Source organism: Salvia hispanica, chromosome 1 (assembly GCF_023119035.1).
Source record: "Salvia hispanica cultivar TCC Black 2014 chromosome 1, UniMelb_Shisp_WGS_1.0, whole genome shotgun sequence".
NCBI classification, from domain to species: Eukaryota; Viridiplantae; Streptophyta; class Magnoliopsida; order Lamiales; family Lamiaceae; genus Salvia; species Salvia hispanica.
In genome coordinates this window covers 35,574,614-35,600,649 of record NC_062965.1, presented here as the reverse complement: position 1 = coordinate 35,600,649, position 26,036 = coordinate 35,574,614, and the positions used below count along the sequence as shown (strand labels likewise).

Genomic DNA, 26,036 nt, shown 5'->3' with positions numbered 1-26,036 from the left:
ATCATATTGCTACTGGACAACACGATTTTATATTTAGGCTTATATTGGCGATTTAACTCTGCCCAATTCAAAATCCATAAATACGAATATCAGTTACAATAACAATTTTAATATAATAATAGTAATAATAATATACTAATATTTTTTTGTATATCTCGTTCCATTTTGTTAATTTGTTTGAAGTTATAGGAAGAATAAGAATAAACCAAACTTTTAATTATAACTTTTGATATATTGGAATAGATTTAATGCAAGAATGGAGATTTAAATAAACGCGACCCTAAATAAGGAACATTATGAAGTCCAACCCAATTATGATTGGGTGAAATAGCATTTGGGCCCAATTCATTTTCCCCAACTACACCCTGGCTGTTTATACACTATAAATAGCTCTAAACCCTACTCTCTCTACGCACAGCGTCGACACCAGAGGAGGAAAACTCAGCCGCTGCGTAGCCACAAGGTTTGCCGCCGTCCGCCATCATCTGTAGAGTAGATTATTTATGTCTGTTTGTTTATGTGATTTCGATTGTGTTAATTGTTGATTGTTAACCTGTATTTATGTACAACTTGAGCTCAAGCCCTAATTTGTCAAGGTTTAATCTGCCTCGTTTCGGTAAATGTATGGATCGATTATTTTCTCCGTTAGGTTTAATTTGAACAAAGGAATTCAGCAGCCGATCCGTTCTGTAATTTTGTTAACTTGTTGATGGCTGCTTCTTTGATTTACATTAGTCGTTACTGCTGTGCGTATTAACTAATGCTACGCAAAGTCTATGCTGAACATTTGGGGAATTTGCAGTTTTAGTTTTGATTGGCCTGCTTCTTATTTTAGTTATGTGTTTGCAGAAGCCATGGCTGTTCCTTTGTTGGACAAGAAGGTTGTGAAGAAGCGTGTCACCAAGTTTAAGAGGCACCACAGTGACAGATATGCTTGCCTCAAGGTATTCTTCTACTATTCTTTAATTTTTGCAATGATAATATTGGAAAAGGTGGAGCCACATCATTCTGTTTCCTTTAAAATGCTGTCATGTTATTGAATTATCTCTTAGCTAAAGATTGTGGATACCATCTATTAGCTGAAATGACTACTAGCATGATGTTATTGATATAGTTTCACACCTTACTCTGAGCTCACAGATTGCTTGTGATTTCTGCTAGAATTAATTTAAGTTGCTTTCATGCTCATTGCCATGCTAATTGACTTTGTTTTTTCATGTAATAGACAAATTGGCGCAGGCCCAAGGGTATTGATTCGCGAGTGCGAAGGAAGTTTAAGGGAGTTACCCTTATGCCAAATATTGGCTATGGCTCAGACAAGAAGACCCGCCATTATCTTCCTAATGGCTTCAAAAAATTTCTTGTCCACAACGTCAAAGAGTTAGAAATTTTAATGATGCACAACAGGTTCATATGACTTCTATATCGCATTGCCTTTGAATGTTTTACCACCGCATCTGTTCATAGCCTCCATTTTCCAATGCAACTGCGAGTCCTAACATGCTATTTTGATCCATACTTTGCCAGGAAATACTGCGCAGAGATAGCACACAATGTATCCACCCGGAAAAGAAAGGAGATTGTTGAGCGTGCTGCTCAGTTGGATGTAGTGGTTACTAACAAATTGGCTAGGCTGCGCAGTCAGGAAGACGAGTAAGCTGTTGCACGGCTGCTGCATTTTTTTTCTAAGTGTTTTACTCAGTAGAATTCAGGTTATCGAATGGAGAGTTGCTAAATTTTGTTTGGATTTACAAGTGATGCAACGAAGACATGTTCTGGATGAAACTTTACTTAAGCATGTATTTCTTTTTTGGATTAAAATTAGTGTTCGTTTTTTAAGCGCCACTACTCTTTCGATCTTCGTATGCAATCTGTTTCAAGGTTCTGTGAGATTATATCATATTCTACTACTACATGGGATTGTTTTTTTGTCGAAGTATATATGGTATTTAATACTTGTACGTAGCATTTCATCCAATAATTTGGCCAGAAGAATAGTGAAATTTGGATTGGAAATAACTTTTTAATTTTGAAATCTTTTGATGTTGTGTATACGCTCTCATTCTTAAATGTTACGACTTGTTTAGCGAATGGGTAACAGGCTTGTGCGGTTGTCTCTAAACATTAATTATGTAACTATTTGATTTAAAATGTGATTGTTGTGATGTATTTTTAATAGTGCTCTTCTTATGTCAAAGAAATAGTCCTTTTATCGTTCATGTAGTAATATTTTGTAAAGCGAGTATACTATGGTGTTTGTTTTTAGACTAAAGTTCACTTTTGGTTTCCTATATTTGTCCTAAAATTCTTTTTGGTACCTTACATTAAGTTTGTCATCTTTTGGTCCAAATCATAGTATTTTTATCCAAAAAAGTAATTTTCCATTAAATAATGGTTAAAGTGTTTGATCAACTTAATAACTTAATTAGTATAATCTAATTAACTTACTTAACTATAATTATAAATTAAAAGATAATTTTTTTTAAGAAATAGAGTATACGGGGGTCCTCTCCATACACCCACTTTCCCCAATTTTAACTTATTAAATTGAAATTTCACCCAAATTCAAAAAATCCCTACCATCGTCTTCTCCACGGCGATGAACATGGAGGGCTGGTTTAACTGTAGCGGTGGCAGCGAACGAGACCTCCGTATAGCATATGACAGAGGAAAGGCGAAAGATGGAAGCGTCGAACCTCTTCCTCCGCCGCGAAATCCTTCTCCTCCACCGCGAAATCGTTCTCTGCCGCGAAAGCCTCCTCCTCTGCGTAATCATCCTCCTCTACGAAATCCTCCTCCGCCGAGATATCGGCTTCCCTCGCCAAATCTTCCACAGCTGCTGAACACATGTTAGTTCAATATAGTACTATCAAGTAAATTTGTGACGATTTGTGGAAAGCTTTGTGACTATTTGTGGAAAGCTAATTAGTTTGTATATTTTATTATTTATAATAGGAAAAATGAGCAAAGTAAATTTCTTTTTAATCTGATTAATTTTTATTTGAAGTAAAAGAATATTTTATAAAATTTAATATTAAATTAATTAAGTTAATTAGGTTAATTAGATTATAATTAAGTTATGAAGTTGGTCAAACACTTTGACTGTTTATTTTAACTGAAAAGGACTTTTTTGGACCTAAACAATATGCTTGGGACCAAAAGGTCACAAACTTAATGTAAGAGACCAAAAAGAATTTTAGGGCAAATGTAACGGACCAAAAGTGGACTTTAGTCTTGTTTTTAAGTTTCAAAATGAGTGCGCAAAATGAAATGCCTCTATTACTGTGGAACGGAAGGAGTACTAACTAGTATCTCATCTCTGATATGCACGGAACATTGAATTATTTAAAAAATATAATATGGTGGGTAAAATTTATCTAACATAGATAATATTCCTAATTATTTACTAAAGCTTATGCATAAGTTGTTTGTAAAATTTATTAGATCTGTAATAAATAAATTGTGAAGACACGTTGAGAACATGGGAAAAAAGTCATATATAGTTCAGCAGTAAAACAAAATTGGTAAATGTAAATACATTACTGTAGATTAAAATACAAAAGAGTAATTCATATGTTCTGAAAAACTTCTTTGTAAACAACATTTACAATAGAAGACACAATACTATTAAGTTCACCATCCCAAACTAAAATCTTCAATCCTGCACGACTTGTAACTCTAGACACGGCAACATATAATTGGTCGTGGATAAAGATAGGTTTTTTTAAAAATAACCCCACATGCGCAAGAAATTGACCTTGGCTCTTGTTAATTGTCAAAGCATATGACACCGACAAAGGAAATTGTCGACGTTGAAATTTGAATGACAACCTGGTATCAGAAGGCGTTACAGACATCTGAGGATTCAACAATTTATGACCTTGGTTATCAGCACTCAAGACTTTGGCTTCTAAAACATGATCACCTAGACGTGCGTAATGATCAATCGTGTTCCATTACACAATCCGTTAGCAGGATCTATGTTTCTTAACAACATAACAAGAGTACCAACCTTCAACAACAACTCATGATTTGGTTTACCAGAGCACTTAAGATTATTCAAAAATTCTACTGAATGTATCTCCGCAAAACCATTAGAGGTTTGATCAGACTTAGATATGCTATTTGAGTCAAATAAACACGACCATCCGATTGATCCAAAGAAATCATATATTGATTAACCAAGTCAACCACATCCAACGTTGGAGCAAGTATAGCTCAATCATGCAAATGGCAGCTCAAATCTTGGTTGCCATATATGAAGGATAAATAGATTTAACAATGTTTTGTAGAGGATCACCACTCTCAGCCAATATAATATCAGTAGGAAGATCAATATTGACTTCACCATCATTAGGACCCCCAATAACCCCATCTCCAATTGATGCCACCCACTCAGAAAAGTCCTTCAATTTCGACGCTTCCTCACTAGATTTAATACTAAGAAGTCTCATATTGGTAGTCAACCTCAAAACTTTGCAACTACTCCAAAGATAGGATGAGTTAATAGTAGCATTCACAATATCTTGTCGACTACCCTTAGGCACAACTGGTAAAATCTATCTAAAATCACCCCCCAAAACAACCGTTTTCCTACCAAATGGCATCTCCATGCTCAACTCATTGCATACTCTCACGAGGTCACACAAACTCCGATCAACAGCTTCCAAACAATGTTTGTGAACCATAGGAGCTTCGTCCCATATATTAAGTTTCGCTCTCGCAATCAACTAAGCTAATACACTACCTTGTTTTATATTGCGGACTGAATCTTCATTAGGATTGATAGGAATCTTAAACCGAGAATGAGCTGTTCTCCCACCAGGCAACAATAACGAAACAATACCACTGGAAGACACGTTCAAAACAATATCACCTTTTGAACGAATAGCCGCTGACAATGTCTTCCAAATGAAAGTTTTTCCAGTGCCTCCATACCCATACACAAAAAAATAATCCACCGTGATTAGAGTCGACAGCAGACATTATCGTACCATACACATGGCGTTGTTCATCAGTGAACTTCGAGACAAAGATGAAATGATCTCTTGCCAAGTAATGAGACCCGTTTCATGCATGTGTTTTATAGCAAAACCGCACTGATATCAGCAAACTAACGACCCTTTTGAGCCAGATGTGTGTAGATTTCGGCAGAAACTGAAGATCACATCATTCCAGAGGGCGAAAGCAAAAGTTGGGAAAAGAGGAGAAAAGAGGCGGCTTTTGAACTGATCAAGTCATTATCCAACCGGAGCTAGCCAGACCTTGCGCTGGAGAGAAGACTATGAACTCCACTCTAAGGTGTGAAGGACAAAAGCGTCATTTCAGGGGGGGTAGGGATCAGAGCACTACGCCTCCCTATATAAAGGAGCCATGCACACTAAGGGAAGAGAGTTCCCCCACATTTCATTTCTTGCTGAGTAGTTTAGGGAGGGTTCTCTTTAGAGTAGGTAGGATTTCTAGATCTCTTCCAAAGTTGAATTCAAAGTTCTCTCCAATTCCATGTCTTTCAATCCTCTGCACACACTTGGTTCCGTCTAGATTAGTTGGTAGTTAGCTGTTTCTTTTGCTGTTCTCGCACATTTTTCGTTTCTGTTCTGTAATTCCACTCCGAGAAGGGATGACGAAACAATTTCCTGCTTTCTTAGTTTAGTTCTGTTTTCTGTTTATGTAATCGACTCTCGTTCCTGTTTTGTTTCAGTTTAATCTAGTTTCTGTTTTCATTTCCTTTGCTTCGTGCTTGTTTTATATTTTAATCTTTAGATCTGTTTTCTCTTGTATGTTTTCTTGTGAGTCTTAGCTTAGATTTGTTGTTTTCTGCTTGAGTCTCTGTGTTTTGTTTAGATCTACGTGTTTTCTTTTCGTTTCTGCATGCTTTAGCCATAGTTCTTGTTTTTACGTTGTCGTACCTTAGTTCGTAGGAGTAATTTTAAGTTTTATGTGTTTTCTTTTTTGTTTCGTCTTCTTCAGCTTTTCAGATCTGTTGTTGTTCTGTTTTCTTTACGCTGATATGTTGAGGAAGACGATTGTGTTAAAGTTGTTTTACTTTTCGTACCTTTCTGCAGGGGCCTGACAACCCCGTTTATTCTGTTTCTCTTTTTATACTAATGTTTTCTGAGTTGATCAGTTAGGTAGTTTAGTTGTTCAGCTTAGATAGTTTTCTTCTTTTCCGCACCAGTAGATACTTAACCACCCCCTAAAGGTAGTGTGGTAGCAGTCATGCTCCAAGCCGTATCACACAAACAATTCGAAACGCATCATCTCTGTGGGATTGATCCTTACTTCCCTATACTAATTAATAGTATTATTGGTTAAGGTTTTTGATGTCGTATTCCCTTCAGCCTCTCAATACTTCTCACTCAAGTCGGAGCCACTCACCTTGATCAGCCCGAACCTTTACCGGATCCACTCACCTGCAATTTTGTAGGTGAAACAGGCAGAAATAGGCTGGCTTGATCAGGTCGACTGTCCAACTTGAGCAGTTCGCGACGACACACAACTTTCAAGAAGAGGGAGACGGGAGCGGAAGGGCCGACTGTCACCAAGGCTTCCCGATCATAACATAGTTCATCAGAAATCAATCTATTATTAGAACTTTCCAAAGATTGTATCCTCGGATATGGCATAGAATGAAATTCATGCAAAGTTCGTCCTCCATTAACTAACAATTTTTCAATTTCAAGCAATCCCAAATTTTTAATCTCATCGTCATCCAACAACAAATCTACAATAATTTAAAAAGTATATGTAATTAAAAAAACATTATAATGAGCACCTATAAAACTATGGAAACCTGGATGACTTAAGAGTTTACGCCGTTTATGAAGAACATCTTCACATAAATATTTCCAACAGCTTGTCCATGCAATATCTGGTCGTGCAATGGTTTCTGATATTAATAGACTCACAAACAACAATCGTATTGAATGTGCCGAAGCCCAAAAAGAAGCCTCAGTAATGCCATCGATGTACTCTCTATCATCATCCAACAACCCCAATACATAGCAAGCATCTCGAAACGTAGCATACTGAATACCATTAACACACTTAATGGCTTCATACGATGAAGCACCAAGAACAACATTTAGTAAACATCTCAAGTAATACATTTCACCATAACCAGGAGGAACATAAAACAATCTCCGGATAGAATACCTTTGTTTTCTAAGTGTCCAGGTATTTGTGTTCCATACAAACTTCGTGGGGAATTCTGCGTAAGTGAGATCGCTGCCTTCCACATATTTCTTATTTGCTTCCATCCAGGCCAAAAATTGGCTCTCACGCGCTGTTTTCCGATTCAAGACACGTTCCAATGGCTCAGATTCTTCAAAAACTACCTATTGTTCATTTGGCAGATGAAACCTCAATCTTTCAACAACCGGATCCTTATATTGAATGTCGTATCCAAATATTCTCCAAGCGGCTCCACAGGACAATATGTATCTACAATCATAAAACAAACTAACCTCATCCACAATTTTCCACACTATCAGAACCGGTTTCAAAAAAATATGTCGTCACATGATCATAGCCCTTATTTATGTACTTAAACAAATACTCCCTTTGTTCTATAGTAATTGAGGCGTTTCTTTTCAGCACATAGATTAAGTAAATTGTGTTAGGTGAGTTAAGTAAAAGGAGAATAATGTGGAAAATGAAAAAAGGTAGAGAGATGAAGAGAGAATAAAGTAAGAGAGAGTAAAATATGTGTGGAGAAATGTGTTGACTTTTACTAAAAAAGGAAATGACTCTATTACTGTGGAACGTACTGAAATGACAAAATGACTGAATTACTATGGAACGGAGTGAGTACTTGATTGATCGGGATTGATTGCACCATTCCACAATAATATGACCTCCATACTTCATAAGAAGAAAACGATTGTGTGGAATTACAAATCGATTATCCAAAGGCACGCCATCCTTCAAGACAACACAACCATTATTTCTACGTCGGTAAACAAAATAACCATCATCATCAAAATAGGTTTCTGCAATATACTTCTTAGGGAAGTATTTCGTACATCTTCCGTTAGCCATACATGGAGACGATTGTCTAACAATACCACAAGGACCATGGACCATAAATTCTTTGACATTCGCATAATAGTATGGATCATCGTGGGCATCAGGTATTTCAAAAGAAATTATCTCATCAATATGTTGAGAATTAGGTTGTTTATTCTCTTTGCTTAGGAAAAACAAAATATGTGCATGAGGTAAGCCACGCTTTTGAAACTCGATGGTGTAAACAACTGCACAGTAAAAATTTTAAAGCATAAATATATATAAAATATACATTTTAAAAAGTTAAACAATTGACTCAAACGTACCTCCTTTCACAGCTCCAAAAAGTCTCTTACTCTTAAGCTCTCTAATAAAATTATCCATTTTCATTCAAAAAACTCGACATACAATATCAGGCCAATCAACTGGACGCAATCCTTAGGGGTCAAGGAATCTTATAATTTCTAACCAATTTGGGTTACAAGTAAAAGTAATAAATAAATTTGGATACCTTACCCATCTACACATAGCCATAGCATCTTGATAGGTCTGAATCATATATCTAGCACCACCAATAAAACTGGAAGGCAAAATAATGTGTTTTCCATGTTTTGACCCATCTGTCTCTCTTGTCAAAACTGCATCGGTCAATCCCTTGTATATCTCAGCACGTAATTTTTTTTGTTGGGTGCGTACAAATCTTAAGTGGCCCGACTCAATCATAGTATATGCATCAACAATAAATTGTTGAAATAATCGGCGTGAGAAAAGAATAAAAAAACATTCATTAACTCACTCGTGTAACCGATTTGCAAAATACTCTTTTGGACTAATTCGACTCCTACGACTTGTAGAATGATGTGCAATAGATTTAGAAAATGCAACGTCATCTGTATAACCATCCTCACCATATGGGAATAAAAGAGGATTGAAGTGGAAGATAAGAAGGATCGAGCTCAGTTATACATTATAATTGCCCACACTTATATTCTATTATAATTTCTCTATCACCCAAAGCTTCATCTAAATACCCCACAATAAGAACAGCAACCTCAGACACAAAAGGAAGGTTATAAGTTCTCCCATCTCTACCTCTTTTACCAAGCAACCTCAAATGAACATTCCTATGATTTTCTTCATGAAGTTTATCTTTGGCCATCCGAAATGTCACGACTATGGGAGGATTAAAGAAGCCGGGAAGAAAGGGGGAACCGTGGCACAACTGAACATAACAGAATCATCTTGGAATAACTGGCAAAATATATCAGAGTGCGTGATACAAAAGAACATAATTTCAACTTTTACATTGCAGCAGAAGAGTCAAGAGAGAATGACACCATGTATGGAGACACGATTCATCCGAGCATTATACTACTGAAACACATTCGTCACATCTACGCAACACCGCCCTTCGTCATCGCCGCTTAACCTGCACATTTTTAAAACATATGCAGGGCTGAGTACTTGATATACTCAGTGAACAATTGCCAAAATATACTTTACATTAAAACTGGTTTTATCAAGCCATCACCGAGTGAGCTCGGGAATTATCTTAAAAAGGCCCAAGTACACTAAACTCTTTTCTTCTGTAAACTATGACTGTCCAGTCTATTTTCCTGTAGCATATACCATATCTGAACCTGTGTGAACCGGGAATGTGGCCACATTCCAAGTCACTGGACCGGCCAACTCAAAGGATGGCTCACGATCCCCTGGTGTACACTAATCCAAGTAGGGTTTGCGACCTTACTGGGACCTGAATTCGATTAACTGACCTGGTCTAGTAGGGAGGCTCCCCTTGCTAGACAAACAAATAGGCATTGCTAAAAACATAATATGACAAGACAAAATATACTTAGAATTTAAATAACTTAAATCAAACTTGAAAGCCCACATAATAATGTAGGATAGAAAGCCCACATAAGATCATATCTCATAAAAACTATAAACATACTTTCAACCGAAAGCTCACTAAAATACTTTAATTCGAAAGCCCACAATAAAAGTTTAGTTCGAAAGCCCACCTCGTTCGTTTAATTTCCTTAACTTGATTTTCTCGTTCCAACCTTAACTTGCGGAGATAACCTTTTTCAAGACAAAACAATATAAAATAACTACTAATCAAACTTAAAGAAATTCTTAAACTTTTATAGGAATGCATGCCTCCTAAGTAATCCCTTTCATTATTTCACTTATCTTTAAGGAGTTTCTAAAACTCATATTATTTGTTGTTTCTTCTTCCACTATTCTCGGGCTTTGACTAAGTGATATTCCATACACTACTACAAATTTACACAAAACTATAACAACTCGGATCACAACTAATTATTTTAGTTTGCTTAACCAATTTATTCTCCAGTCCAGCAGCTCTTCTTGTTCTTTGATGAATTTTGGCCCAAAATAATTAATTATTCTAGCCTATTGTATTTTCCATAGAACTAGCCCACAATCTTTGCACCAAATTAGAAATTGACCCAACTCTAATTAAATTAGTGGCCCAACTATTATTCAGAAAAAGAGTAGCCCAAATTCTAGGATTAAATCAACCCATATACTCCCTTCTTCTTTCTTTCCCCAACAAAAACGCAGCACCGCCATGAATCCGCCGCCGCCTCCTCCCTCCATAATCTTCCCCCTCTCCCTTTTCTCTCTCGTTTCTCTGATCTGTCGTCGTTGCCCCCCTCTCTCCCGATCTGTCCGCTCTTGTGCGTGCACCGCCAGCGGCTTCGCCGCTTCTTCTCCACGCCTCGTGTTTAAATCTTGAATTTCAAAGTTTGGTGTTTTTAACTTGTAGATTTGTAAAGGTCTTGAAATCACTGAATCGGTGACATATCGGGGCTGTGGGGCTGTCCTCGTGTCGATGGGGTGCCTAAGTCCATACGCCGGAATCCGGCAGATTCATACTCAAGAGATAAGATTCTTAACTTGTGCTTACTTGGTTTGTCTATTATATGACTTTGGTGAATTGTAAGTATGTTATGTGCCTTGCTATTTGGGGGATTCAACGAAGGAATATGTTGTTAAACTTGTTATAGCAGATTCTACTTTCAAATTACATGTATATGCTTGTACATACATTAAAGAAAAGAGAGGTTTGGGATTTACCAGAAGTTGTGTTAAGGAATTGGAATTGAATTTGCTCTTAAAAAAAAAAGGAACTTTCTTTAATATGCTGTCTCTAGTTTTTGATTTCTTGGTATTTGATGGAAGAAAGTGGTGAAGGAAATTGTGGACGAAGAATGATATGTATATATTGTTGGGACACTTCTGGGATTATATTTGTGAGTTAGTGTGCAGGAGGTGGTCTAATCAAAGCAGGAGGTGGAGGTGGGGGATAACTACGTGGCTTGAGGAGGGGAGAGTAAACAAGCAGGAATTAATCAAGCAGGAAGAAGTAGGAGAGCTATCTCAACTTATGTAAAGAGGGACCTTTGGGCTCCAAGACTAAATTATTTTGGTGATTTGGGTTTTCCAAGAATGAGCTCCAAAATGATGTAATTTTTCTTTTTAATTTAGGCCCACAAGAAATAAATTCTTTTAGTAATATTTGAAAATTCGTTGGAGAATAAAACAACAACAACTATTCTATATTTCGTCTCTTTTCCCATACAACTCAACGATAAATATTTTAAAACATAGATGGAAATTTTTAGCACCATCTAAGCCACTTAGCAAAGGATAACTAAGCTAATAAGCTTGTGAAGTTTCGGATTGTTACACGAAAAGTTTTCACTAACACATTATTTCATCCAGCATCTTTTGCACATCTAATATTATTTCGCAATGAAGATTATTTGCAACATTCTTTTCCCTAAAAAAGGTCAAGTAGGATAATTACGTGAAAATTTTAAAAATAATAAATGAATAATTTAAAAAGTGAGATTATAAAGCACATACCTCACGGACGTCAACCTATTAGTCACTTCATTTTCTGTATCATAGATGTACAATTGGGTAAATTTCGGTGAGCAGCCATCTAGCGGCAACAAATTACCCATTAAGTGGAAATTTTGGCCATGCAAACGGAAAGTTATCAACTTTACCTCCAAATAAAGTAAAGGAAAACATTGAATTATAGGAGCGAATATTTTTCATAAAGTGGACACTTTTCAAGTCTTTAGAAAACATTAAATCATATAAAATGGTTGGAGGATGGAGAAGCGTAGGAAACTCAATCTTCCCTTTCACACAACAATTTGAAAATTTTGGTTTCTTTGCTTGAGACGGATTGCCTAATCGTTCTTCATACCAAAAATATACACCAGAGAATGAACATAGAAATGAAGCATCACTAATATCCCAGAATTCTACAAAACATTAAACAAAAGTGAGGAAATTAAAATAACTCAATTTAGTCAACATAATACTTTAAATCTAGCACACATGATTATGTCCAACCGAACAATTACTACTTTAATTTTAAAAGCAATTATAATTACAATTATAATTATAATTTTGGGAGCAAGTTTACGTTGCTCGGGATCCCCAGCACCAAGATGAATATACACAACACAAGCAAAATAGCCATAATAAATAATCGTTTTGCATTTAAAACAGGAAAATGAATCATTTAAATTGTGTTGTTGTAACTTCACCCGATATCTAGATTCTGGAACATTGAAGTCCATAATAGTGGTCCAGTAAATGTTAAATGACACGTAAACACCTTAGCAGATCCATTTGGTGAATTCATCAATTTGGAAGCAAAGAAAAAAGCATCACCTTTTAATATTTAATTAAGAATTGATAGAGTAAATCCAAAGTATCTGTCTATATTGCACTGCTTTATCTAGTTCAAATTCTAGATCAGCATTGCCATACATAAATGTGATTCTTACTGAATCTAGGTTCGTTGCATCACATACGGACTAAATTCTGAAACATTCAAGGAGAAGCATCTTCATACTAATAAACCTCAATCCCCTAAAAAATTAATGATAAAATAAAATAGTAAAATTTACAAATCAATCAAAGAATTAGACTAACTCAAGAAGTTTTTTAAACAAGGGCCATGGATGGAATACATAAATGAAAGAATGGAATGCATAAGGGAAATAAGTAAAAAATGAAATATGTCATTCTCAATGAGGTGCCTATTCAATTACTATTGTAAAAGTTACATCTCAAATTGAAATCAAACTTGTGTTCTGGAGCTGCCCTGAACTGTTCATAGCCAAAGCCTGTCTTCGACTGTGGAGATGGAAGCAAATTTGTCCATTGAGTTTTAGAAAAAATGACTTTGGATCGAATAAAACTAACTAAATGTGGGACGCACTCACTCCACGTAGGCTTTTCATAGCATGTTTGCTTGATGTTCCAAGACTAATTAAGAGCCACTACTCCTATTAAAATAGAAGATCCACCGGTACACTTCCAATTGTAATCAATGGCCACTACTCCCAATAAAATTAATAGTAGTGTAAAACCCCTATAATGAATTACGTAAATTGTATTTTTGTCTTTTCACTTCCACTTCCCTCAATTATTATATGAAAAAAAAACTCTTTTATTTTTCTACATTTAATCAATTATCCTCATTTTCTTTATACAAAATTTGTAAGTACTTATTTAATTAAAAATGTATGAATTGTTCTTCATATCTTTCATACGACGAGAAGTATGAATTCCACAAATATAGGGATTGATTATTATAATTATAATTATAAAATTATACTTAAAATCAAAATATTATATTGTATATTTTAATTTAACACTTAATCACACGTTTTGCTAACCTCCCACTCACTCACGTTTAAATCATATATTTTTAATTGGTTTAAATTATGCTCCCTCCGTCCCACTTTAGGAGTCTCGGTTGAGTTCGGCACGGGTATTAAAAAATGAAAAGGAAATTTGGTAAAAAAAGATAGTGGAATGTGGGTCCTACTTTTTTATATTAGTTTTATAATAAAGTGTGAGTGGAAAAAGGTTAGTGGAATGTGGGGCCTAATACCATTTATAGAATATTCTAACCGGGACTCCTAAAGTGGGACACCCAAAAATGGTAAATTGGGACTCCTAAAGTGGGACGGAGGGAGTACATTTTTAATTTAACACTTAATTAATCATATGTTTTGCTAACCTCCTACTCACTCATGTTTAAATCACATATTTTTAATTCGTTTAAATTATATATCCCACGCTAACCTCCCACTCATTCACGCTTCACGTTTAACTTATACATATATTTTTAATTTAACACTCATATATATGAATCGGAGAATTGGGTCAAGCCCAATGCGCAATTGATAGAGAAGACATTCCTCAGCACTTCATTAAAATTCTTCACCTCTTTAGTGTCTTGAGAATCAAGTGCATATACAACCACTAGATTTTGCGCAAAAAGGGCAAGACTAAGCATGATGACATATATGAGACTGCACATCTCCAAGTATGCTAGAAGATCTTGCGTCTGCCAACTGAAAATTTCTCTGATTCATTAGCACAAGCTTTTCCTTACTTTTCATTTGTTTGTTTCCTGTTTTTAAAGCAGAGGGGGCAATGACAGTAAAATCATCTAACTTCATCCACAAGTCCATGAACTTGCCATCACAGTTAGAGTAAAGTGTACTATTCTTATGCTAATTAATGCAATTAATCTCTGTCTCAAGTAAAGAGGTGTCACCAGATTTAGCGAGTACTTCATTTTGTGCGTTTGCATGCACTTTTCCATAATCAATGCTATGCTCCGAACACTGTGCAATGGTCACCTTCCTCATATTTAGATATCCCATATATGTCATCATGCTTAGTCTTGTCGTTTTTGCGCCAAATCTAGTGGTTGTATATGCACCCGATTCTCAAGACACTAAAGATGTGAAGAATTTTAATGAAGTGTTGAGGAATGCCTTCTCTATCATCTGCGCATTGGGCTTGACCCAATTCCCCGGTTCATATATACGAGGCATGCTTAAAGATCTATATCAAGTGAAGAAGAGTGCCGAAGTCATACAGTGGATACTAAAGTTCATATATCAAATGCTGCATCAATCGGGTCTCGTAGATTCGAAGAAAGAAGAGGAAAGTGACCATGAGAAGCAACACTGACTGTATGTTGCAACTTTGATTCTGTTTTTATATGTTGCAAACTTGAATTCTGTTAGACTAGTATGAAATGGTTGGAGTGCTTTTCAAATAGAAGATGGAGGATCTTAATAGCATGATGTCTTTTTCTCATTTATTTGTCTCTTATCTGAATTAGTTCAAGGTTTGTTTCTGAAATTTTTAATATTCTTATTTTTGTTATAAAAATAGTTGTTATTACTTAGGAGTTGGTCCATTAATCAAGCATTCTTGATCTATCTCAAATGCTCATTTCAATGCCTAGTTTTAACAATTTACACCAAAGAAGACAGGCACAGGCCATCAGTTAACACATCATTATTGCATTTAAATCTTAATAATTTCAAAACAAACAAATGTAGTTATCATGATTTAAGTAAATTTCCTACAAGTTATCTATTATCCAACAAAGCAAAGCCTTGTATTTACCTATTATCCAATGAAGTCAAACAATGCATTTAATACTAATCCACATCTTAATACTGAGACTTTAGTGTATGCATCACAATAAATAATCATGAGTAAAATAAAAATAACAACTTTCAAACTTTCTAATTTAGGAAATCTTTACACCCTTATACATCAATTTATTTACCACTTATACCGCTAATAAAGTGGATCCCATAATCCACTAATATTAATTCCATTATTTTTTTTTCTCTCTCTTACTTTACCAATTTTTCTCTCCTTCTCTCTTATTTTACTAATTTTTTTCTCTCACTCTCTCCTACTTTACCAAATTGTGCATTAAAATCCGTGTCATTTCAAATATTTCTATTTTTTAAAAACGGAGGGAGTAAACTTCTTCCCAATCAAGATGACCACATTCTTGAGTGACACGAGATTTTAGGAAGTATTGTTAGGTGGAATAAAGTAGTGCCACATTCTTGAGTGACACAGGATTTTAGGATGTGTTGTTAGGTGGAATAAAGTAAAGAGAAAAAATGTGGTTGAATATTTTAATGTGGATAGAGGAGATAAGAGGTTATTTCCAAAATTGGAAGTTGAATATTTTAATGTGGAAAGAAGAGATAAGGGGTTATTTTCAAAATTGGAAAGTGGTCATCTTGATAGGGACAAATAAGAAAGGAAAGGTGACATCTTAAATGGGACGAATGGAGGAAAAAGGAGAGAGAAAGAAAAGTAAGTGAGATGAAAAATGTTGAGTTTTAGTAAAAAAAAAGGAAAATGACTCAACTACTATGTAACTTATCAAAATGACAAAATGACTCTACTACTAAAGAACGGAGGGAGTAGTATTTACAATTTTTCAATAATCCATTGAGAATTCGTATTAGATAATATTAATTGGTTGAATCAAAGATTAAAATCGTGATTTGGACGTTGAAACAAACATAAAACAATTGAGAAGATATTAATTTGGGGAAATCTAATATTTCCCCTGAAAAAGGGCCACGAATCAAGTAATTGTAGATAACATATAACCAACCACAAAATATTTCCCTCCGACAGCAACTCTAAAATTCTTTTGTAACCAAAGAAAAACATTTAATAACAAAATAAAAATACAAAAAAAAGGATGAGAAAAAGCTGAGAAGCACACAGTTATCAACAATATTATCTGAATCAACAAATAAACGCAAAAAAAAGAGAAAAAATTCTCGAAATTTCTTTCATTGTTTTATTCCGAAGCTTCTCAACGCAGAAATTCATGGCGCACACAGTCTCGTAGCCAATCCTCTTCACTGTTTGCTCTCACGATGGAGGCTCGTGCGCGACGTCGTTTAGCTCTGCTTTCCTCCCACGTGAATCCACTTGTAGAGACCTCGGGCACGGCCTCGTTTAGCTCGCTGATGGCCTCCGCTTGCAACGGAGGGAATGAGATGAAGAAAGGAGAAGATGATTGTGTATTTTGCAGGATTGTTCTCGGTGAAGCTCCTGCTTTAAAAGTAAACTTTCGTTTTTTCTTAATTCTCCCCCCTTTTTATTGGAAGTGTTTGGAATTTTGAATTTTCCGATTATTATGTTTGTCGCCAAATGTTGGTGAACATTTTTAGGGAATTTTATGCTTCCTTGGTTTGATTAATTGATTGTGTGTAGCATTTTAATTTATTTTCCATTATATCAGTTTGGGTGGAAACTAGAAATATGTGTTTAGGGTTATGGAAGCGAATTTAATCAGAGGGGAATCCATTATAATTTTTGTTTTAGATGAAATTGCCACATTTTTCAATGAAAATTGTGGGTAAAGAGTGTGAGAGTGGTGATGGACAAGTTATTAGCTATGGACATTCTTCTAGATGATGCTAATATCATCACAAATCGCAGCTTTAGTTCTCAGGGTTTCCGAGTGCATTCTAGGATGGACAATGCGGAGGTACTATAGCATTGTCCGACTATGATTGGTTCCGGCCAATCTGAAGTCTATCGAGGCGATAGAGCTGTTTTCTTGATCTGTTTTGGAAGTTAGTGAGTTGGAGATACCTATTGGCTTGTGTTTCGAGGTTATGAGATCAACATGTATGATGTATTTGGAGGTTGTGGTTATGAACTTTAAGCAATGAATGCATCGTTACTGCTCATTAGAGTTGCTATTTCAGGAATATTTGTAGAGGAGCAGTGTGATCTAGCTATCAGTTGGATCTAAGTTGATGATTTTCGAGTTGTTTCATGAAGAATGAAAAAATTGGGATTTTTGTGAAAAAGTTGCAATTTAACTGTTTATTCAGTTCCAAAATCTGTGCTATAATTTTGGTTCTGAAATGCTGCCTTGTTTTCTAATGTCGATTTGTGTTTATAGTCTTTTTTATGGATTGGTTTCTTAAAACTTGTAAGTTTTTAACGTTGAAGCTGCTGAATTTACTCAACTACGAAGGAAAAGAAGTGAAACTAGACCTTTTTGCTGTCTGCGTTCCAAAGTCTGATTATCTGTTACTGTAACATTGTGTTTGGCTGCAGTTATACGAAGATGATGAGTGCGTTTGCATTTTGGATACATATCCTCTATGTCATGGGTAAGGTATCATCTCCCGGAACTCCTCATATTTTTCTGGTCTCATTCTTTTATAGGCCAGGATCGGTATTTGTTCATCTGGAATTTCCCATTTAAGTGGAAGAATATTTACACTTTTTCTAGGCACTCTCTTATTATTCCAAAGGGTCATTATCCCTCGTTGGATGCAACTCCTCCATCGGTAAGTTTTCATATGTTGTAGTACTAAATTTGCTCAATATCTAGGTCTAATTTCCACACTTCCTAAATTTCAAGTGTCCGGACAAATATAGATAACTTCATTAATTCTAACCTGCTCCAGCATAAACCTATTCTGATTGTGGGCTTCCATTGATGCAAGAGATTTATGACTTAAATTTCAAGTGAATGTCGAGGCTTTTCTTGAATGCATTAATATCATTAGTTCATGAACTATAGCATGATTCCTCTTGCTGATTCTATTCTGTGTGAAGCTAATTCATCCTTCATCTCTTCTCCAGTTTAAGTGAGCAGTTTTTCAACCATAAAGTTCTACCAACATATTTCATCTTTACAATGCGAGCAATCAGATTTGATCTCTAGTCTTCCCTAGTTGTGCCGTTCTGTTCTCAACTCGATAGATTATTGTATAAAAAAACTACTACAAGATTTTCGGAGCTCACTATGAATGTACTGCGAGTAAACATGTGTTCACACTGTCACGTGACAATGATGCTTAATTCTACTTATCGACTCACTTCACAGATTATAGGGGCCATGTGTTCGAAAGTGCCTTTGATTAGCAACGCTGTCATGAAAGTTACCGGTTGTGGTACGTTTTCTACTCTCTTTTGCTTACTCCCCTCCCCCTTCATGTCGTTGTTGCAGTGGTGACCATTCTCATGCCATCAGCGTCTCTGTTTTTTCTTACCAACTTCTGTTTATTTGTCTGCTGCTGTGAGTGTGTGTGTGTATGTGTTTCGGCTTCTGCTACTCTATGCCAAACTTACTGTTGCTTTTTGTAAATCTGACACATGGGGTAGTTTCTCCAATTCGACTCTTTCACGCTTTCATTTGGTACTTCAAACATAGATATCTTATCAAAATTCCTTTGCTGCTTATTTATGTTTACGAAACTAGCTCAGAAGAATTTTAACCATACAGATTCGTTCAACTTGCTGGTCAACAACGGTGCAGCTGCTGGCCAAGTTATATATCATGTAAGCTCTAATCCCTTTCTCGAGCACACACTCCCATCCGCTGTCGTAGACGGTCGACCCCTCATATTTAGATCAGGATTTACTGATGTATGTAGTAATTTTCTGCTGCATGCCAAGTTCAGACCCACATCCACATAATACCTCGTAAAGCAAACGACTGCTTGTGGACTTCTGAGGTACCCTCTCCCTCTCTCTATATATCTCTGAGTTGAATAAGAATTGATGGTGAAGTGGAAACGCTCTTGCAGTCCCTACGGAGGCGCCCGATGAAGGTGGACCAAGAAGTTTCACAGCTTGCAGACCGCATTCGTGAAAGCTTGATGTTCGTGAGCAGGTACGAAGATAGCAAAGGTCAAGGATCGAGTCTTGTTGTGAATTAGTTGCGCGTCATCTCTCGGTTCCATATGTGAGTTGTTTTGCTTTGACCTCTACACCATCGTGTGACGAGGTGTCGATTGATCTCGTGAAACGAACTGCATAAATGGTTGTATTCTTATATAGTGTCATTTGTTGCTATGGCTGATCACAGAACTCTCCTCCATGTTTTGTACCATACAAAAACACTGCTCTAGTGCTCTACTTCAGTCGGTTTCTCAGTTATATATTTCAAAATAATCATCAAGCTGACCTTTTTCGTTTGCAATTTCTTAAAAAATTACATTTTCAAAAACAAGTAAGGTAAGTCTTGTGTCACACGTCCAATTTGATCGAAATTACACTCCGCGAACACTAGCAATGTGATATATTATGAACTTTAACATGAGCACAATTGAATGAGCCTTATGAATTAAGTAGTATAAATGAGAAAGATACACTACTACTATTACTCATTTAGTCACATCATTAGGTAATAACTTGACATAAAAAATAGAGTTAATATCAATTTTGGATTTGACATATATTAATACTTTCTCCGTTTCATGTTACTCACTATTTATTTTAGGTTGTCAATTTGATAATTTGAGATTGATTTTTAGTGTAATTAAATTAGTATTTTAAATGAATAAGAGATCAATTAATAACAAAATACTTAATTGACTCTAATATTTTAGTAAAATACCCTGATTCTCACTTAAAATACAAATGGTATAAGTAATTTGAAATGAATCGAAATGGAAAAGTGCGATTAACATAACATGAAGGGGTACAAGCTAACGAACAATTAACATAACATGAAGGGAGTACTAGCTAACGAACAGTTAGCAAACTTACAGTTAGCAAAGTTATTTAGTGGAAACTTACAGTTAGCAAAGTTATTTAGTGGAAACAAGCTGAGCATATTATATCTTTCTAAACTAAAGATGATATTTCTGTTAATTAATAAAGATGTTTTGAATTTACTCCTACATAATTTCTAAATTAAAGAAGTTTCCGACTAATAAAAATATAATACTACTAGTAGAAGATGTATTTCCACGTCAACTTATAAAGTCCTGATATGGTCAACCCTGATATAAAAATGACCTTATCCAATTCAGTGCAGCTGCTCGTAGCAAAAAATTATCAACAATTATTTTTTAAATCATCCATCAAATTTGAATAATGCCACGTCAGATTCATATTTAAGGATCCATATAAATGTGAAGATGAATATTGACCAACCTGATAGAATAATTTAACTTAAGTAGAAAATTGTACACCTAATTTCGTTTTATTATCTCTATCCAATTTGGTGTCCTATTAATAGATTTGTCAACTCTTTTAATTTCCGGTGTTTATATCATTCAAAAGTTTAAAAATTCCTAAATGCCTATTATATGAATAAATACAATAATTATTAAATAATTTTAAAATATTATGCCAGGTGAAGATAATCCAAAATATATTTATGTGTTTCTCACTTTCTTTGGATTCTTGTGTGGAAGCTATGCTTCTAGCGTTTTCATCATTTTACATTTTATTTGAACGTAGTTTTAACATAGGAGTCTTACAAAATAGTTTTTGCGTTTCAAATTTCATAAATTAAATCACCATTAATCATAATTAACCAATTATTAACGCTAGTGGGTCTGGCAATAGCAAAACCAGCAAATCTCTCGATCCAATTCAAAAACGTCAAATCAAAAACATTTTCTCTCACATCAAATTTCCCAATTCCCCTCCGTTTCTCTTTTTCAATTTTCCCCAATTCTCAAATAGCGCCCGTCCACTTTAGAGAGAGAGAGAGAGAGAGAGAGAGAGAATAGGTAGGAAGAGGAAAATGTCGCCAACAATGGTGGCGAAACAAGCCGAGCAGCTCAGGCAAGACGGCAACACGTACTTCAAGAAGGATCGCTTAGGTGCCGCCATTGATGCTTATACTGAGGTAGGTTTTTCTAATTTCTAACTGATTTCGTTTTTCATCTTTTCTTTCCTCACCGTTGCGTGTTGCTCAAAACTTCGATTATTCTAAGGCTATTGCGCTGTGCCCTAATGTTCCGGTGTATTGGACCAATCGCGCTCTCTGTCATCGCAAGCGGAAGTATGTACGATCACTGAACTTGTTTCAGAGTTGTTCTTTCCCCCCTTTTTTTGGTTTTTATTCGTTTTATTTTTCATGATGTGCAGTGAATGGGCGCGTGTGGAGGAGGATTGCAGGAGAGCGATTCAGCTCGATCACCATTCTGTAAAGGTATGGTAGGTAATCACTGTGGAAACATTCTTATAGTAGGAGTTATTTGATTGTACTTTACTGTTTATGCTGAGGTTTATGTGAATCGCTGAAATTGAATTAGTAAGTGCAAATAAATGTGAAAGAGTGTGTGATACATATGACTTTCTCCTTTTTTTTTCCTTTTAGTAATTGCTATATAAAATTTAATGGACTGTGCCATGGTAGACTCGAACTTGATACCTTGGGGTCAGACATTGACCACTCAATTAGCATTGAATTCAATGGGAACAATTGTTTTTATGCCGTTGCCAAAGTAGCGTTGAATTCAATGGGATCATTTGTTTTTATCATTAGTTCCTGATAAGGTGCTACTGGAACTTTATCACTCTTTTTCTTAAGGCAGAGTGAGGAAAATGTTGACATTTTCGGGTAGAAAAAGGGGAATCGTCGTTCAACTATGTAAACTAGTTGTGCATGGGGATGTAGTAGTTGGTGAAATTATAGCTGGATTCCTTAAGGCAGAGTGAAGAGAATGTTGATATTTTCTTGTTGTAAAATGGGACATCGTGGTTCAACTCTGGACTTGTAGTACACACACATACAGGAGTTGGTCAAATTGTTGATTGATTCCTTTGTGTTTAAGTTGTTGGGGCTATAGATGCACATATTTTCTTTTCTTTCATAAGTATTAGATGCTAAATTTTTCCGTGCGGATGCTCTTTTCTTATTATGTTAATATCCAACAAACATATTTTCTTGCATCTGGCTTTGGAAGTTATGGAAGCCTTTGGAAACTTGAAATATCATGAAAATATGTGTCTGTTTGCAAGCTGTAACCATTAACAATGCTCTGGTTGCAAGTTGGAACTATTAACAATGAGCTTGCAAGTGTTCCCTTTGAAAATATATGCTGTCGTTTAAGCATGAGAGTTTGTTCTGATGTTGGATTAAGCCTTGAGATATTCTTGCGGCTTTAAATGTAGTAATATGAATATTCTTCTACATTTATCTTCGGAAAAACTTGCAAACTATAATTGCAACTAAATATGCATGCCTTTGCATTTCAGGCTCACTATATGCTCGGTCTTGCTCTGCTGCAAAAGAAAGAATATGCAAAAGGGGTGAAAGAATTGGAGAAGGTATGAGGGATTTGCATAAATTAGTGAGAGCTGAGGGATTTGCATAAATTAGTGAGAGCACTCTTTTTCTTGAGGTCCAAGTCTCCAAGATCTGTTTTCATATGATTGCATGTGATTCATGTTCACTACTTTGGTTTTAAATGTTTAGATATTACTTCATCAAGATATGTCAAGATGAATTGTGGCTGGTATATTATGATTTTTTATTTTTGATTGTTGAGATTTTGTTGAAAATGATTTGTTGTTCGTGATGCATGATGTTACTCATAGGCATTGGACCTTGGCAGGGGTGCGAACCCCCAAGGATATATGGTAGAGGAAATATGGCAAGAGCTTGCAAAAGCAAAATACTTGGTATGGGAACATGAGTCTACCAAGCGGTCTTGGGAACTTCGAAACTTAAAGTAAGTTCTATCATTGGTTTCTCTTCTTTGCCGTTCTTAAAGTTTCTTTACGTTTTGCTTATGGTATGGCATGATATCTGTTTTTTTTTTCTGATGAAATCAATTCAGTTACCAAATGTTTTCTTTGTCTGCATTGCTTACTGTGCCTATATGCTTCAATAGAGAAGCTTGCGAAGCGGCCTTGATCGATAAATGTAACCGTGATGCTTCTGAGAAAGAAGGTTTTGTCGAGGATAGTCACCGGTCTACTGTAGATCAACTGAACGCCTTGAACCTAGTATTCAAGAAAGCTGCAGAAGATGATACCCCAACAGAGGTTAGCATTGATGTCTTTGTATGTTCATATGGTTACCATCTTGTTGAATTTCCATGACACCAGTTATGGATTTTCAGGTTCCAGACTACCTGTGCTGTAACATCACTCTAGACATTTTCCGTGATCCTGTAATCACTCCAAGTGGGGTAACATATGAAAGAGCGGTGATCCTAGATCATCTCCAAAAGGTGACTATCACGTCTCATAACTCACAGGATCATAATTGTCATCATAATAATGAATATGACTTCAAAGTTTCCATTGATTAGGTGGGTAAATTCGATCCCATTACCCGTGAAACACTACATCCATCTCAGTTGGTGCCCAATTTGGCCATAAAAGAAGCTGTGAGAGCATACCTGGAGGTGCATGGCTGGGCCTATGAGATGGATTGAAGCTGTTCTGGGATCTTGGATTTGTTCATGTAAGTATATGCTGCGTCTCTCCAGCAGAATGAGGATAACAGATCCATAACTATTGTTGAGTACGTCAGAACACCCTAAGGTCTATTGAACAGTGTGTCGTCCATTGCATAACATATATGCCCGATTCTATTAGTAGCAGATTAGAAGATCACATAGTTCATAATTTCATATGTATAGTCTCCAGAACCAAACTTGTACAGTGTTTGTCACAGACTTTTGCTGGGAGACGAAAATCTTGTTTTGTAGCCTACTCGAGCTATTCTTACTCTCAGACGGTCTTCTGTTTGTGGCTAAAGTTTGAACTGGAAATCTTGCATCTAATCTTGAATTTTTCCATTTAGGTGTCTTTTCAATTTAGTTTGGCTGTTATTTATGGCTGCTCTCTAGCTAGCTCGACTTTGAATTTAAGGCATTAGTAGGATACGAACTTGGAACTTTCTCCTGGAGCCACTCCTACATCCAGAAAGTGTTTCTGTTATCTGTCTCAAGTTTGATCAGAAATATTCCATCTAATCTCGAATTAGGCTATTACATGAAAAACATAGCATGTGTTATTATATGATACTTCTTCATTTCATGAAAATTTGCATGAGACCGTCTAATCATTATAAAACATGGTAACATCCGGATGATTGTAGTTACATTGTCATTGAATATGAGTTTGGATCTGTAACTTGGCATGTCTCAGTGAGTCAATTTCACATAAGCTAGAAATTTTCTCAGTTATTGGATCATTGTTGTATCAATCTCAAACCAATGTTTTAAAAACTGGATTGGTAAGTGAACTGCAAAACTTTCGGTTTATTGTTCAACTGGTCATACTGGTTTGACCATTGGTTGGACTAGCAAATGGAGTATATATTAGTAGTATATTTTTTAGTAAAATCTTGTCTATCTTTACTGGTTTTCTTGATGGTTGAGCTTGCTTGTGTCTGCTGTTAGTATTTTTTTATAAAGTTTATTGCATACTTATTTTTCTAGTTTATTGCATACTTATTTTTCTATACATGTACATTTCACAATGTTTATGGATATTATTTACCGTCTGCTTTGGATATTCGATGCTTAGTATAATTTCTTCTCTCTCTTTTAATTGTAATTCTGTTTGGCATGTATACTACCCATTTATGAAATCAAAGACCGAAATCACTTAATTTTAATGTGTATAATACATTGCACTCTTGTGGTTTGTTGTTTCCTTTTAAATGAAACTAGCTACACGCATCAGGGTGAATGATGGATCCAGAAAATACAGATCGCGGGGTTAGATACAGTGCATAAAAAATATTTATAATATTTAATAATTATTTTTAAATAATAATATTATAATTTAAAATTCTCATAATTTATTAGTATTATATTTTAAATATATTAAAAAAAATAAAAGAAATCAAATCGTTTTCTTTAACAATTTTTTAATATTTCGCACATTGAATAGGTTTAATCTAAAATCAAACAAAAAATTTAATCTGGGGTGAATTGTAAACTATCAACTATCATATATTTATAGTCCAAACAAATGAATTGGGGGATATTCTAAAGTCTTTTAATTTCCTCCATTTATGATAAGAAATTTAATTTGTTAATGAATTCAAGTGGACACTGGACATATAACGGTTCATGCAATTACGTCTAAATTCATTTTAATAGTGGTAATAGTATATTATTTGGTCAAAATCGTAAAGATTTTCCACCGTAACGACCTATGAACATGAATGACATTCATGTGTAATGCTCATGCATTCTCACAATAATAAATTATCATCATTATTAGAAAACTAAATTTACATTAATATTTTCATTTTTACATCTTATATTTATAAATATTTAAATCTATATCCAAAATTCAATAAAATTGGCCTTTTATATATGTATGGATTACTCCCTACCGTCACATGTACTAATTAAAGAAATTACTCCTACTACTTGCAGTTATAG

General features: G+C 35.3%; 3 protein-coding genes and 2 long non-coding RNA genes across 10 annotated transcripts; 4 read left to right on the top strand and 1 right to left on the bottom strand.

Moving 5' to 3' along the window:
* The first annotated feature begins 335 nt into the window (after positions 1-335).
* Positions 336-1,839, top strand: LOC125189838 (60S ribosomal protein L32-1-like). Its single transcript, XM_048087083.1, has 4 exons — positions 336-463; positions 850-944; positions 1,226-1,407; positions 1,528-1,839. The coding sequence occupies exons 2-4, from the start codon at positions 855-857 to the stop codon at positions 1,655-1,657; spliced, it is 402 nt and encodes a 133-aa protein (XP_047943040.1). The 5' UTR covers positions 336-463; positions 850-854; the 3' UTR covers positions 1,658-1,839.
* A 7,391-nt stretch (positions 1,840-9,230) lies between these two features.
* Positions 9,231-11,521, bottom strand: LOC125209765. 2 transcript variants are annotated; one of them, XR_007174346.1, is made up of 3 exons: positions 11,113-11,521; positions 10,032-10,092; positions 9,231-9,436 (listed from the first exon to the last, which is right to left on the bottom strand). It is a non-coding gene; the product is annotated as an uncharacterized LOC125209765 (long non-coding RNA). The 2 variants fall into 2 exon arrangements; XR_007174345.1 differs by lacking the exon at positions 10,032-10,092.
* LOC125209774 lies at positions 10,369-11,597 on the top strand. The gene is made up of 2 exons (XR_007174347.1): positions 10,369-10,712; positions 10,802-11,597. It is a non-coding gene; the product is annotated as an uncharacterized LOC125209774 (long non-coding RNA).
* A 5,007-nt stretch (positions 11,598-16,604) lies between these two features.
* Positions 16,605-19,843, top strand: LOC125201406 (adenylylsulfatase HINT3). 4 transcript variants are annotated; one of them, XM_048099497.1, is made up of 8 exons: positions 16,614-16,979; positions 17,989-18,044; positions 18,167-18,224; positions 18,767-18,833; positions 19,166-19,221; positions 19,344-19,397; positions 19,470-19,627; positions 19,751-19,843. In XM_048099497.1, the coding sequence occupies exons 1-7, from the start codon at positions 16,791-16,793 to the stop codon at positions 19,599-19,601; spliced, it is 612 nt and encodes a 203-aa protein (XP_047955454.1). In that variant the 5' UTR covers positions 16,614-16,790; the 3' UTR covers positions 19,602-19,627; positions 19,751-19,843. The 4 variants fall into 4 exon arrangements, 3 of the variants coding, with proteins under 3 accessions (XP_047955455.1, XP_047955454.1, XP_047955453.1); XR_007172903.1 differs by lacking the exon at positions 19,751-19,843 and having other exon boundaries at positions 16,605-16,979; positions 19,317-19,397; positions 19,470-19,559; XM_048099498.1 differs by lacking the exon at positions 19,751-19,843 and having other exon boundaries at positions 16,605-16,979; positions 19,339-19,397; positions 19,470-19,611.
* A 1,480-nt stretch (positions 19,844-21,323) lies between these two features.
* LOC125210617 (E3 ubiquitin-protein ligase CHIP) lies at positions 21,324-24,434 on the top strand. 2 transcript variants are annotated; one of them, XM_048110158.1, is made up of 8 exons: positions 21,324-21,526; positions 21,615-21,682; positions 21,769-21,832; positions 22,882-22,953; positions 23,224-23,357; positions 23,520-23,673; positions 23,751-23,861; positions 23,943-24,434. In XM_048110158.1, exons 1-8 carry the CDS (start codon positions 21,422-21,424, stop codon positions 24,066-24,068), a joined length of 834 nt encoding a protein of 277 aa, XP_047966115.1. In that variant the 5' UTR covers positions 21,324-21,421; the 3' UTR covers positions 24,069-24,434. The 2 variants fall into 2 exon arrangements, with proteins under 2 accessions (XP_047966115.1, XP_047966121.1); XM_048110164.1 differs by having other exon boundaries at positions 21,372-21,526; positions 21,615-21,686.
* The last annotated feature ends 1,602 nt before the right edge of the window (positions 24,435-26,036 follow it).